General features: G+C 42.2%; 1 protein-coding gene across 9 annotated transcripts in view; it reads left to right on the plus strand.

Annotated features, from left to right (window-relative positions):
• The window catches only part of SMAP1 (small ArfGAP 1), a 149005-nt gene that overhangs the window by 113546 nt on the left and 23012 nt on the right, over nucleotides 1–12447 (plus strand). For all 9 annotated transcript variants that reach the window (XM_089921726.1, XM_022590453.3, XM_022590452.3 and 6 more), the window contains one exon: nucleotides 11189–11279. In XM_089921726.1, coding sequence (XP_089777852.1) covers nucleotides 11189–11279 — 91 coding nt within the window. The remainder of the gene's footprint in view (nucleotides 1–11188; nucleotides 11280–12447) is intronic.

The raw sequence follows: 12447 nt of genomic DNA on the forward strand, positions 1-12447 counted from the left end.
GAGAAGGCGTGGCCCACTAGGGCGTCAGCCCCACCTCGCAGTGTACCTCTTGCCCTTGTCCCGCACCGGGGTCTGTGCTCACGGAGCATCGTGGGCCCTGGTCCACTGGATGAAGCGGGCAGCGAGGCACCAACCGAGGGGACACACGCAGCTTCTCTGGAGCGTCAGCTTACCTTCCCTTGGCCCTTTGCATTTACAAGGTCAAGTTCAAAGATAAAATGAAGAATTTCCAGATGTAATTGCAGAGTATTAAACCTCTGTGGGCTCTGGGGGCTGTGCAGCCTATGCCTGTGAAGTGACCCTAATCAGAGGTGTCAAGTGACCTGTTGAAGCTTCCCATACAGACTGGGTTTAAAATTGGGCTGTTTTTCCTTTCCTCCCTCCCTCCCACCCTCCCTCCCTCCCTCCCTCTCTCCCTCTCTCCCTCTCTCCCTCTCTCCCTCTCTCCCTCTCTCCCTCTCTCCCTCTCTCCCTCTCATCCTCCCTCCCTCCCTTCCTTTCTTTCTTTCCAAACCCTGGTGTCGAGGGCTGACGTTCAGCAGGTCGCAGTGAGGGAGAGCCCGACCCAGAAGCAGGCCGGCCGAACGCTTTAGCACCAGGTCCTGGGAATGTGCGTGTGTGACGGGCAGGCGGTGGCCCCCTCTCAGCGGTGCCCCATTTAATTGTTTTCTTTCTTTCATACTTTTGCTAACAAGTAAGTGGTGAATTATAAAAAAACTACCTTCTTTTTCCTTCTCTGCAAACCTCCAGACTACTGTGTAGACAAGGGTAAGAAATTGGGGTGGGTATTCGCAACTGGGTCCTCCTAAGAGTGAAACCGGAAGTTGGAATCACAAGCACTGAGTGGGGTTGTCCCGAGCAGACTGGGGCGTCCGGCCGCCCTGCCACCCTAGGGCCATGCGTCCCAGAGGACACCTCTCAGACGCTTGCGGAGCCCTGGCCTGCTGCTCCTCTGAGCTTTTACTCCATTACTGCGCCGCTCCCCACGGAACTGGAATTATGTTTGTGTCCATTTGCTTGACCAGAATATACGCCTCTTAAGCTTAGCAACCACGTCTTAACTCATCCTTGTGTCTCTAGTGCTTACGCTTCTGGCACGTATTTATGAAAGGCACCCTCACAACCACCAGCAGCTGCCGGTTTGGAAGCCCCGGTTATGTGCCAGCCACTGTGAGAAGGACTCTGTATATTATTTTAACCCTCACAAAAATTCTGCACAGTATTCTTTTAAGGGAGCTTGCCCATGTAGGCACTCGATGTTTGTGCTGAGCGGTGAGAAACTTTGCAGGCCTGATGTGTGAAGCATGTAGGCCACTCTTTGAGAAGCTGTCCCTAAGTCAGGACCCAGGAGTTTAGAGAGAGACAAATGTCCAGATCTTCAGAAGGAAAATGTAAGTGGGTCATGAATGCTTGTATCATTGTCTTGGCATGAATTCTATGCAGAACTCAAATGGAATTTTCTTTCTAATGACTTAGTCCTTTTTTCAAAGTGTTAGCAACATTCACTAGTCCCTGCATGGGTTCCCTAAGAACAGTGCCTGTCAGACTAAGCTTAGGTTCCCAGATCTCCTTCTGGTCCAGAGGTAGGCAGCTGGGCCTGGTGAGCAGGCTGTGGGTGGACTGAACGCCGGATGGACGGCTGTGCCCGGAGAAGTGCAGGGAACAGAAGTGAAGTCAGTGTCGAGGGAGCTCGCTGCATTCCGCGGGGCTCAATCCTGGACTTCGCTCTCTTCTGCGTTTTTATTCACTCAGCGTATCATTGTCATATTGTTCGCATTTTCAGATGACCAGGCAACAAAGGTTAGTTAAGCCATTGCACGATAGAATTTAGTCCCTCAGAAACTCTTAGATACAAAATACTGACAAATTGGGTAACAGTAAGATTCTGAAGTAAAGGCACTGGCACCTCAACTGCCCTGAATATGATAGCACAGAAGAAAACGTCAGGGACTTTTAGATGGCGGAGGGCCTGGTGTGAGCGCGTGGTCTGCCGTGGCTGCTGGGAGTTGGTGCCCCATCTGTTCACTCCTCATTTCTCTGTTGCATGGCGGTGTCCAGAGACTAGAGGTAAGCGGGTAGATGTTACAGGCTGCCTGAGGAGGAAACTTTCTCATCTTCAGATTGTCTGAATATACAATGTGCTGTGTCATCATGTCCAGTGATTCCATAACGCCGGGGGATTTTCTTACCCAGAGTGGCCCTGTATGTGACATGTCCCAGTGGTGCTTCACGCGCCATGTAATGAGTTGAGTAAATGTCGTCTGAGGCTCCTTTGTGTTCTCAAATTTATATAAATCTTTGCTGCTTCTCCAGCCCAGGGACATACTGTTTGGGGTTGTAGTGTCCCTAGACCATGAGAGCCATTTACTGAAAGATGTCCATGTGGCTGGGGAAATCAAATGTAGATTACAGTTCGAAATCGAACTCTAAAAATACGACTTAAGAAAGAATATTAAATTCAAAACCAGTGTAATGAGAGGTTTAATGGGAAAAAGATCCATATGTATATTATAAAGAATGGTTAAAAAGAAAAAGGGAAACTTTAACAAGATTCTAAATAGGTAAAACAGGAAGATTTGGGGAATAACCAAGAGTTGCGTGCAAGATTAATTCTCAGGTTGTATATAATTTGGTTGTGAAAGCACACACATACAAACATGGTAATTATAACTATGAAAATATAGTAGGAATGTGGGACTTCCCTGGCCGTCCATGCTTCCACTGCAGGGGCCGCGGGTTCGATCACTGGTTGGGGAGCTAAGATCCCGTGTGCTGTGTGGTGCTGCCAAAAAAAAAAGATAGCAACTTGAACACCTGTATTTAGCTCAGCTCTTTCCCCAAACCTCTTAAATCTACAGTAAAGGAATTTTTAAAAATATTGGGAACGTAAGACAGTGATTTGTATTAATTATTGATATGCCATTGAACGGCTTCAATGGGTGAACAACATGGATAACACAGTCTGACTTCTGTTTCTGCTTTAGAGTAGAATATATGATGATGTACAACCCAACACCTTTGAGTAACTCGTCATTCATAAAGTTTTACTAAAATCTGTAGTAAAGGTGAAATCCCACCATTAGTATTTCAGAAGGCACCCGGACGAGGTAGTATTCTGGGAACTGTGTGTTGTTGAGTAGCTATTAGAGAATATTTCAGGTTTCAGGCTGTGATGGGGCGGCGGGTTCGTGTTCATTTTCCTGGGCGTTGCTCTGCTCGTGTCGTGGCCGCACACCCTGCCCCGCAGTGGCAGTGGTCATCTCCTTTCTCAGGGCTGTTCCTGCGCACTGCCCCGCGAGGAGTAGCTTTGTTTTTGCGACCTGCCTTGAAAATTCATCCAATTCCTAGCTCTGGTGGGCCGTTTGGGTCCTTGTGTAACATGGCTCAGCTTACTTTTTCAGCTTTACCTTTTATTCCTGACACTAGACCTCCAGATTAGGCAGGTGGGTCCGCCATCTTTTCCACACTCGGTTTTCTTCCCAGGGTGCCTTTACCAGCTCCTACCTTTTAGACTCCTTCCTGTCTTCCCTGCAGACCTCCCTGCCTTTGTATCACTTTAGTATCCTTAACTTTAAAATGAGAGAATTAAACAATATGTTTTGTCTCATCTAGTTGTATGAGTCTGTGAATGTTAAAGGAAGCTGATTATAGACAAACTAGTTAAGGCATAATTTATGATGTAGTCAGTTTTTAAAGAAAAGTTCTAATAATTACGTCTAGACCGTAGAAAGTTGTCTTACATATTAACACTATTATTTACGTTAATTGGTCAACTGAAGAATAGTGAATCACATTCTAGAGGCTCAGCTGTTATTTCTGTTGTTTAAAGGCTTAGGAGATGCTGGTAAATGTAGGAGTTGGAAACTAAGTGGTTTTTGATTCAGTTACATTCTGTGATGTAGTTTTATGAGTTACGAAAGGATTGGCCAGTGAAGTTTCTGCTAATACAGGTTTTAATAATTTGAATGAGACATTTGCTTGGTATGAATCTAAGGAAAATTACATTTTTATAAAATTGCTTTATCTAAGCAGACCTGGGTTCTTGCTTGTTAGGAAAGTTTGTTTAATAAATTATAAATTGCCTAATTTTACCCATTGACAGCCGGCTGCATTCTTCACTTATTAAAAGGCAAATTCCATATGTGATGTTTTCAGTAGCAGGAGAATTTGAAGTGGAATGATTCTGTACATACTGCTTGAATATCAAAAGGGTGACAGTTACATGAGGGAAAATGTGCCTCTCAGGGTCTTGACTTACTGTTCTGACACCGTGTTCTGTGTCTGCCCCAAAATCTAACAAGACAATAGCATTTTCATTCTTAAGTCTTCTAAAATTTGGCTTTATATGATAGCTGTATTTCAAATATCTCAACTTTATCTTTGCAAAGTACAATGGAATTGGTACACTATAGAGCAGAAGGTCAAATTAATAGTTTGTGTATTAATATTTTTGTTTGAGGTTTACTGTTTTTATATCCTGAAAATATGTGATAAATAGGACTGCTTGTGTTACAAGCAAGTCTGGTAGAAATCAGGTGTGTTCGTTTCAAAAGAGCTTGCTCAGGAAGGCATAACCTGTTACACACCTGTTTGTTTACTACACAACATGTTTAACTGGAATACATTGTGGGAATCTACTTGTAGTTCTTCTCTGACATTAACCTGGTTCCATATGTGTATATTCTTACATACATAAAGATAGGGAGTGACAACTATGTTTAGCTGTAGAAACTAAGTACACTTCAGAGTGGCCATTAGACAGGGTTTCCAGGATGAACTCAGGGCGCATCTCTTTTCTTGATAAATCCAGGCTGTTTAAAGACTGTCACAGGCGGATTTAGAGGATTTTATTTTAGAGTTTTTTTGAACCTCCATAATGGTAATATATAAACACAGATTTTTTGAATTTCCTGGCTCTATATTTTTAGATATTATTACTCAACTAAGGCTAGGAAGGCTATTCCTGTCATGTTACACAAAGATCTATGAAAATAATTATAAATATGGCTGAGAATTAAATTTCAGTTATTGGAAAGTCACTCAAAGAAATTGAATAGAAAATTAAAATCTTTTTATGGATATTTAACTCTAAAAGGTATTATTATAAGCATTATTCTGACTAGAATTTCAGGAAGATGTCTTACCTATGTAGTTTAGTGCTGTGGTACATGTCCTTCAATTTTTAAATATGTTTTAAAATACAAACAATGAGGTTACTTTCTTATGTTTACATTGACGGGCAAAGAAGAGTATCATCTGAATTCAGTCTTTGTAGTTCTCACTAATGCATATAAGGCAGTACTTGGATTACTGTGCAGTTACAGAACGATCTCTAAAATGATCTCCGCCACACACCGATGTGTTCACGATGCTGCCTCAGCAGGATTTGAGGTTGAAGGGATACAAAACAGTTTTTAAAGTGATCAACTCTTTTGCCATTTTGATTTGTGGGACAGCCTATGAGATGCCAGCTGTAAGGGTCACTCGTGTCTGAATTATTGAAATCCATGTAGAGCAGCTCTATTTGGAGTGGTCGGTAAGGTTTAGGGCATAGACATTGCTCACTCAAGTGAGCTGACCCACTGTAGCAGCAAAGGAGCAGACCATCTCTAGAACAGTGTTTCTCAGCCCATGACTCTGGTAAGAAATTTGTTTTACATTATGGTCCAGCCTTCATGCACTCACATATGTGCACAAATGTGCAAAACAGTTCATGAGTGCTTACCTTTACTTTGTGCAGTGTGCTCTGTTTTATGTTCTATTTCATTTTTTTAATACCAAAAAAAAAAATCTAGTTGTTATACATAAAAGGGGCTTTAAGAACCCACTGGCGGGCCGCATCTGTGGTTTGATGAACTCTGTGTCGGACGTTTCCTTATTCTCGCCTCCATGTTTCTCTTTACCCTGCTCACCTACACACCTGCTCTCTGTTATGCAGTTTCCTGTGGAAATGGTTGACATACACCCGTTTAAAACTATGATGCAGTCGAAATCCAAGGAAGAAGAGAAACTCTTGGGATGCGTGTAGGTGTGTGATGTCTGGAAGGAAAGATACTTTCCAGATTGTCTGCAGCGGTGCTGAGGGTGGGAGCCCAGCTTGTGAGCGGGCCTCGGTGTTACTTGATTTGGCGTTTTCTCCCCTTTCCAAACGTTGGGGGGCGGGTACGTTCATACTCAGTAATGTTTTCAAAGGTAGTTCTCTAATTGAGTGGGAGGATAACTTATAACCAGAATTTGAATTTTTAAAAAGAAATCATTTTAGCCTGAAGAGGTTCTGGATTCTTAGACTGTAGAAAGTGAGTAGGAAGGGATCTGTCACAGGTTTGTGCTGTGCTTCTTTGCACGGAAGAAGATTCAGTAAAATATTATACCAAAGAAATCAATCTGAATTGAGGGACAGAATATAAATTTTAGTTACTCTGTCCCCATTTGGCATATAATATCTGACCTCAGTTAATAATGTAGAATGAATGAGTTTGCCCATATTATCTAAGTTTATTTTCAACTTTAAGGCTTTCTGATTTTAAGTTAAGTCAGGGATTAGATTTTTAAGTGCCAACTGAACATGTGACACTTGCATATATAATATACAGAGTACTGCAAGGAGTGTGACAAGGGAAGGCCTGCCCCGGGAGGATTTTAAGTTTGTGCGCCCTCTCGTGGCCATTTAATCCCCCATTTCTCTTGCAGATTTAAGTGTTTAGAGTAACATAGGTTGTCCAGTTTAAAAAAAAAGGAAGGAAGGAAGGTCTAGCAGTTTAAGTATTCAGTTGAAAAGATTGCTTACTTTGTTACTACAAACTGTGCTTTCTTTGAAATTATTTTGCTAAAAAGCAAGGTAAGTCTTACCTCTGTTGGAGGTTGAAAAAGAGAATGCAAAATGAATTATGTTAAACTTCTGAGAATTATATAGTTACAGGCTGATAATTGTGTATTTGGGAAGGTTACTAAGAGTCCACCTGCTGATGCAGGGGACAGGGGTTCGTGCCCCGGTCCGGGAAGATCCCACATGCCGCGGAGCGGCTGGGCCCGTGAGCCATGGCCGCTGAGCCTGCGCGTCCAGAGCCTGTGCTCCGCAACGGGAGAGGCCACGACAGTGAGAGGCCCGCGTACCACACACACAAAAAAAGAATTGATATCTATAATGATTGGTAGGCTAATTAGTTAAAAAGCTGATTCTGAGCGGGAGACAGTAAGTGACCAGAAACAAGTAAGGGGAGACATATATGTATGTTCTTAGAAATTTATGCACTTGTACAGCTAACAAAAAATGAACTCATGTAACAGCTGAGCTATGAGTTCTTTAGGTAGCTGAGGAAATGATCTTGTGGGAGTGGTTTGAGAAATAAATGAGCAAATGAATGAATGTTTTATTTTCTTGGCATAAGAGAGGTGGGCTACATATTCAGTGGAATATTACTCAGCCATACCTTACTTTAAAAATACTGTATTGCCGAAAGAAAGCTAACCATCATCTGGGCCTTCAGCAGGCCGTAGTCTTTTTGCAGGTGGAGGGTCCTGCCTCCGTGCTGGTGGCTGCTGGCTGATCAGGGGCTGGCTGCCGAAGGTGGGGCGGCTGCGGCAGTTTCTTAAAGTGAGGCAGTGATGATGTTTGCCGTGTGGATTGACGCTTCCTTTCAGGAACGGTTTCTCTGTTACATATGATGCTGTTCGATAGCATTTTACCCACGGTAGCATTTTTTCAAAATTGGAGTTGTTCCTCTCAGACCCTTGTGCTGCTTTATCAACTAAGTTTATGTCATATTCTAAATCCTTTGTTGTCATCCAGCGATCTTCACAGCATCCTCACCAGGAGTAGATTCCATCCCAAGAAACACTTTTCTTTGCCTCTCCGTAAGAAGCAACTCCTCATCTGTGAGAGTTTTATCCTGAGACTGCAGCAATTTAGTTATTGGGTTGGCCAAAAAGTGCCTTCGGTTTTTAATTAAAATAAAGGGCACATTTTTCATTTTCACCAAGAACTTTATTGAACAGTATAGTCACCTCTTTTTCCCACTACCTTCTGCCATTTTTCAGGCAACTTCATAACTGCATCTTCCAAAACTTTTTATCTTCTTGAGCAAAGGACTGTTCCAGATGCCTTTTACAGTCTTCCAGGGAATTGAAATTTTTTCCATTAAGAGAATTTTGTAAAGACCGAAATAACTGGAAATCCAAAGGTGCAATGTCTGGTGACTACGGCGGTGGAATCAGAACTTCCCAGCCAAGCTGTAACAGTTTTTGCCTGGTCATCAAAGAAATATGTGGTCTTGTATTATTCTGATAGAAAACTGTGCATTTTCTGTTGACTAAATCTGGGTGCTTACTGTCGAGTGCTGCTTTCAGTTGGTGTAATTGGGAGCAGTACTTGTTGGAATTAATCGTTTGGTTTTCCGGAAGGAGCTCGTAATAGAGGACTCCTTTCCAATCCCACCATATACACAGCATCACCGTCTTTGGATGAAGACTGACCTTTGATGTGGTTGGTGGTGGTTCATTTCCCTTGCCCCACGATCTCTTCCGTTCCACATTGTCGTGCAGTGTCCACTTTTCATCTCCGGTCACAGTTTGTTTTAAAATCGGAACATTTTCATTACGTTTCAGTAGGGAATGGCATGCGGAAATACAGTCACGAAGGTTTTTTTCACTTAACTTACATGGAACCCAAACGTCAAAGCGATGAACGTAACCACGCTGGAGCAGATGATTTTCAGCGCTTGCTTTGGATATTTTGAGTATGTCGGCTGTCTCCCGCGTGGTATAACGTTGATTGTTCTCAATTAATGTCTCAATTTGATCGCTATCAACTTCAACTGGTCTACCCGACCATGGAGCATCGTCTAGCGAGAAATCTCCAGCACGAAATTTTGCAAACCAGTTTTGACACGTTGGATCAGTCACAGCACCTTGTCCATACACTGCACAAATCTTTTATTGTGTTTCATTTGCATTTTTACCTCTCTTGAAATAATAAAGCATAATTTAGAATTTGACATCTTGATGTCTTTGTTTTAAAAGCACGCTGATATGACAGCTGTCACATACAGGCTAACAAAATTGTTTTGAATGAAGTTAAAGACAACTAAGTGCTACTAGAGACATCTTACAGAAAAAACTGAGTGAACCTTTTGGCCAACACCATACATCTTCAGGCTCCACTTCTAATTTTAGTTCTCATGCTGTTTTCACCACATCTGCAGTTCCTTCCTCCATGAAGTCTTAAACCCCCCTCCAAGTCATCCATGAGGGTTGGAATCAACTTCTTCCAAACTCCTGTTAATGTTTGGACCTCTTCCCATGAATCACGAATGTTCTTAATGGCATCTAGAATGATGAATCCTTTCCAGGTTTTCAAGTGACTTTGCTCAGATCCATCAGAGGAATCACTGTCTGTGGCAGCTGTCTCCTTACAAAATGTATTTCTTAAAGAATAAAACTTGAAAGTCAAAGTGACTCCTTGATCCGCGGGCGGCAGAATAGACGTTATATTACCAGGCGTGAAAACAACATGAATCTCGTTGTCCGTCTCCACCCGAGCTCTGGGGTGACCAGGTGCATTGTCAACGAGCAGTCACATTTTGAAAGGAACCTTGTTTTCTGAGCAGTACATGGCTTAAAACACTCAGTAAGCCATGTTGTAAACAGATGTGCTGTCATGCAGGCTTTCTGTCCCATTTAGAGAGCACAGGCAGCACAGATTGAGGGTAATTCTTAAGGGCCCTAGGATTTTTGGAACGGTAGATGAGCATTGGCTTCCACTTAAAGTCGCCAGCTGCATTAGCTCCTAACAGGAGAGTCAGCCTGCCCTCTGAAGCTTCACAGCCTGGCAGTGACTTCTCCTTTCCAGCTATGAAAATCCTAGATGGCATCTTCTTCCAATAGAAGGCTGTTTCGTCTACCTTGAAAATCTGTTCCCCTTCATGAATTATCTCAGCCGGATCTTCTGGATAACTTGCTGCAGCTTCTCCATCAGCACGTGCTGCTTCCCCTTGCACTTTGTTGTTATGGAGACGGCTCCTTTCCTTCAGCCTCATGGACCAGCCTCTGCTGGCTTCAGACTTTGCTTCTTCAGCTTCCTCATCTCTCTCAGCCTTCAGGGAGTTAAAGAGAGTTAGAGCCTTGCTCTGGATTAGGCTTTGGCTTAAGGGAATGTTGTGGCTGGTTTGATCTTCTGTCCAGACCATTGAAACTTTCTCCACATCAGCACTAAGACTATTCGATTTTAACTTCCTTCAAGAACTTTTGTTCCGCATTCACAACTTGGCTGTTTGGTGCAGAAAGCCTACTTGTGGCCAATCTGGGCTTTTAACGTGGCTTCCTCGCTAAGCTTAATCATTTCTAGCTTTTGATTTAAAGTGAGAGACATGCAACTGTTCCTTTTCTTGAACACTTGGAGACCCCTGTAGGGTTACTCATTGGCCTAATTTCTGTATTGTGTCTCAGGGACTGGGGAGGCCCAAGGAGAGGGAGGGAGATGGAGAACCACTGGTGGGTAGAGCAGTCAGAACACACACAATGTTTTTTGATTAAGTTTGCAGTCTTATATGGGTGTGGTTCGTGGCTCCCCCATAACAGTTACAGAGTAACATCAAAGATCACTGATCACAGAGCACCGTAGCAAATATGAAAAGTTTGAAATATTGTGAGAATTGCCAAAATGTGACACAGAAACACAAAGTGAGCAAATGCTGTTGGAAGAATGCTCCACGCAGGTCGCCACAGAGTTTCAGTTTGTAAGCAGCGTGATATCTGTGAAGCACAGTAAAGGGAAGAGCGGTAAAACAAGGTCTGCCTGCACATCATATCAGGTTCCATTAGTGCCGGTGGCCTCTGCTCTGCTCGCGAGGACCCGGGGCCTGCCCGGCAGCAGGAGCGAGCAAGTATAATACACTGTTATAATACTATAATAGTGTGGAATGTTCATGTGAAGGTTTTAAATGCTTAGGAACAATTACATTAAGATTAAATTTCTACATTCACTGTTTTGGGGTCCTCGTGTCCGGTTTATCAGTTCAAGTTCAATGATTGTGTTTAAGTTTATGATAATGAATGCTCTAAGCTTTATCACACTATGCTTCTTCATAGGCTACATTACACTAACTTTATCAAAACTATGCCTAATTGGGGCTTAAAAGTCTTGTTCAGTTTATTTGAAAAAAAATAATAAATCTGATTATTTACTTTAAAGCTGCAGAAGAAAGAAGATCAGCAATTGGAGCCTAAAAAAAGTACCAGCCCTAAAAAAGCTGCAGAGCCCACTGTTGATCTGTTAGGACTCGGTAAGTAGTAAAAAAATACAAGTCATCATTAATTAGAGTTACAAAACAATTGAAACGTTTACTTGAAACGAATATAATAGCTTTATCATCAGTGTGCCAAAAGATACCTGTTAATTGAATTTGAAAATGGTATGATTAGTGTTTTGAGTTCCCACCAAAAGGGAAATCTTTAATAAGGGAGCTGGTGTCTGTCAGCAGTGCCTTCATGGAAATACAAGTAATGAGTTCCTTGGGGAGAGAGGATAACAAAGTACTCTTCAAAGGCTTGGTGGACTGTGACATCTCAGCATTTGAAATGTTTTCTCCCCCCACCCCACCCCGCCTTCTCTTTATTTAGTTTTGTTGGAAGGGGGGTCCCTTAGCAAAATAATTATGGTGTAGCCTTATTATAACATGTGCTGTTTTAAAGGACACTTTAATTTTGGTTAGCTGAAGCAACATGCTTTATACCTAGATCTAGTGGCTAGATTCATTTTATGTGTCTGATGACAATAAGAATGTCTGTGCTCATTTTAATGTCATATTTATTCTTATGGCCGACAGATAGATGTTGTCTGCCTGGTGAGTAAACAGACGTCCATTCAAGGAGTGCTTGTACTGTCCTTATCTACAAATACTGTCAGCTCTTTTTACATTTTTCTCCTCTTCCTTTTAAAATAGCTTGATAAATGGTTATTTTTAGTAATATCTGAGCCTTCAGCAGTAATTAATTTAGAGATTTTTTTTAGTTTAGGGAAAGATTAATAACAGGAAAACAGTGAAAGATAGTTGGAAGGTAGAGTCGACCTTCATACACTGCTTTTCTAAAAATTGATCTTTGTTCTATTGAGAAAATTGTTTTCTGTCTTAAGAATTACAACTGAATGTTTTTGTCTTACTTAGGAAACTGGTGTATCATGCAGATATACCCCCTATAGATAAACATCTTCTATGGTGGTGAAAATAAGTGGTATATCAGAAATATAAAAATAGGGCTTAGTCCAGGGGCTCTAAATATAATTGTGTTGAATACTAGTTCTCATAATTTCTGTATTTTATTTCCTTTGCTATAAATGAGAAAAAAGACTTACTGCCACAGTACGGAAGGATCCTACTAGGACTCCACGCGCCTTTGTCTCGGCGGCAGCATTTCCTCCCCGGCCGTGAGTGCCTGGTTATCGGTCCATAA

This window comes from Delphinapterus leucas, chromosome 12 (genome assembly GCF_059928025.1).
Source record: "Delphinapterus leucas isolate spDelLeu-1000000601 "Yukka" chromosome 12, BTC_Dleu_Yukka2, whole genome shotgun sequence".
Taxonomy (NCBI): domain Eukaryota; kingdom Metazoa; phylum Chordata; class Mammalia; order Artiodactyla; family Monodontidae; genus Delphinapterus; species Delphinapterus leucas.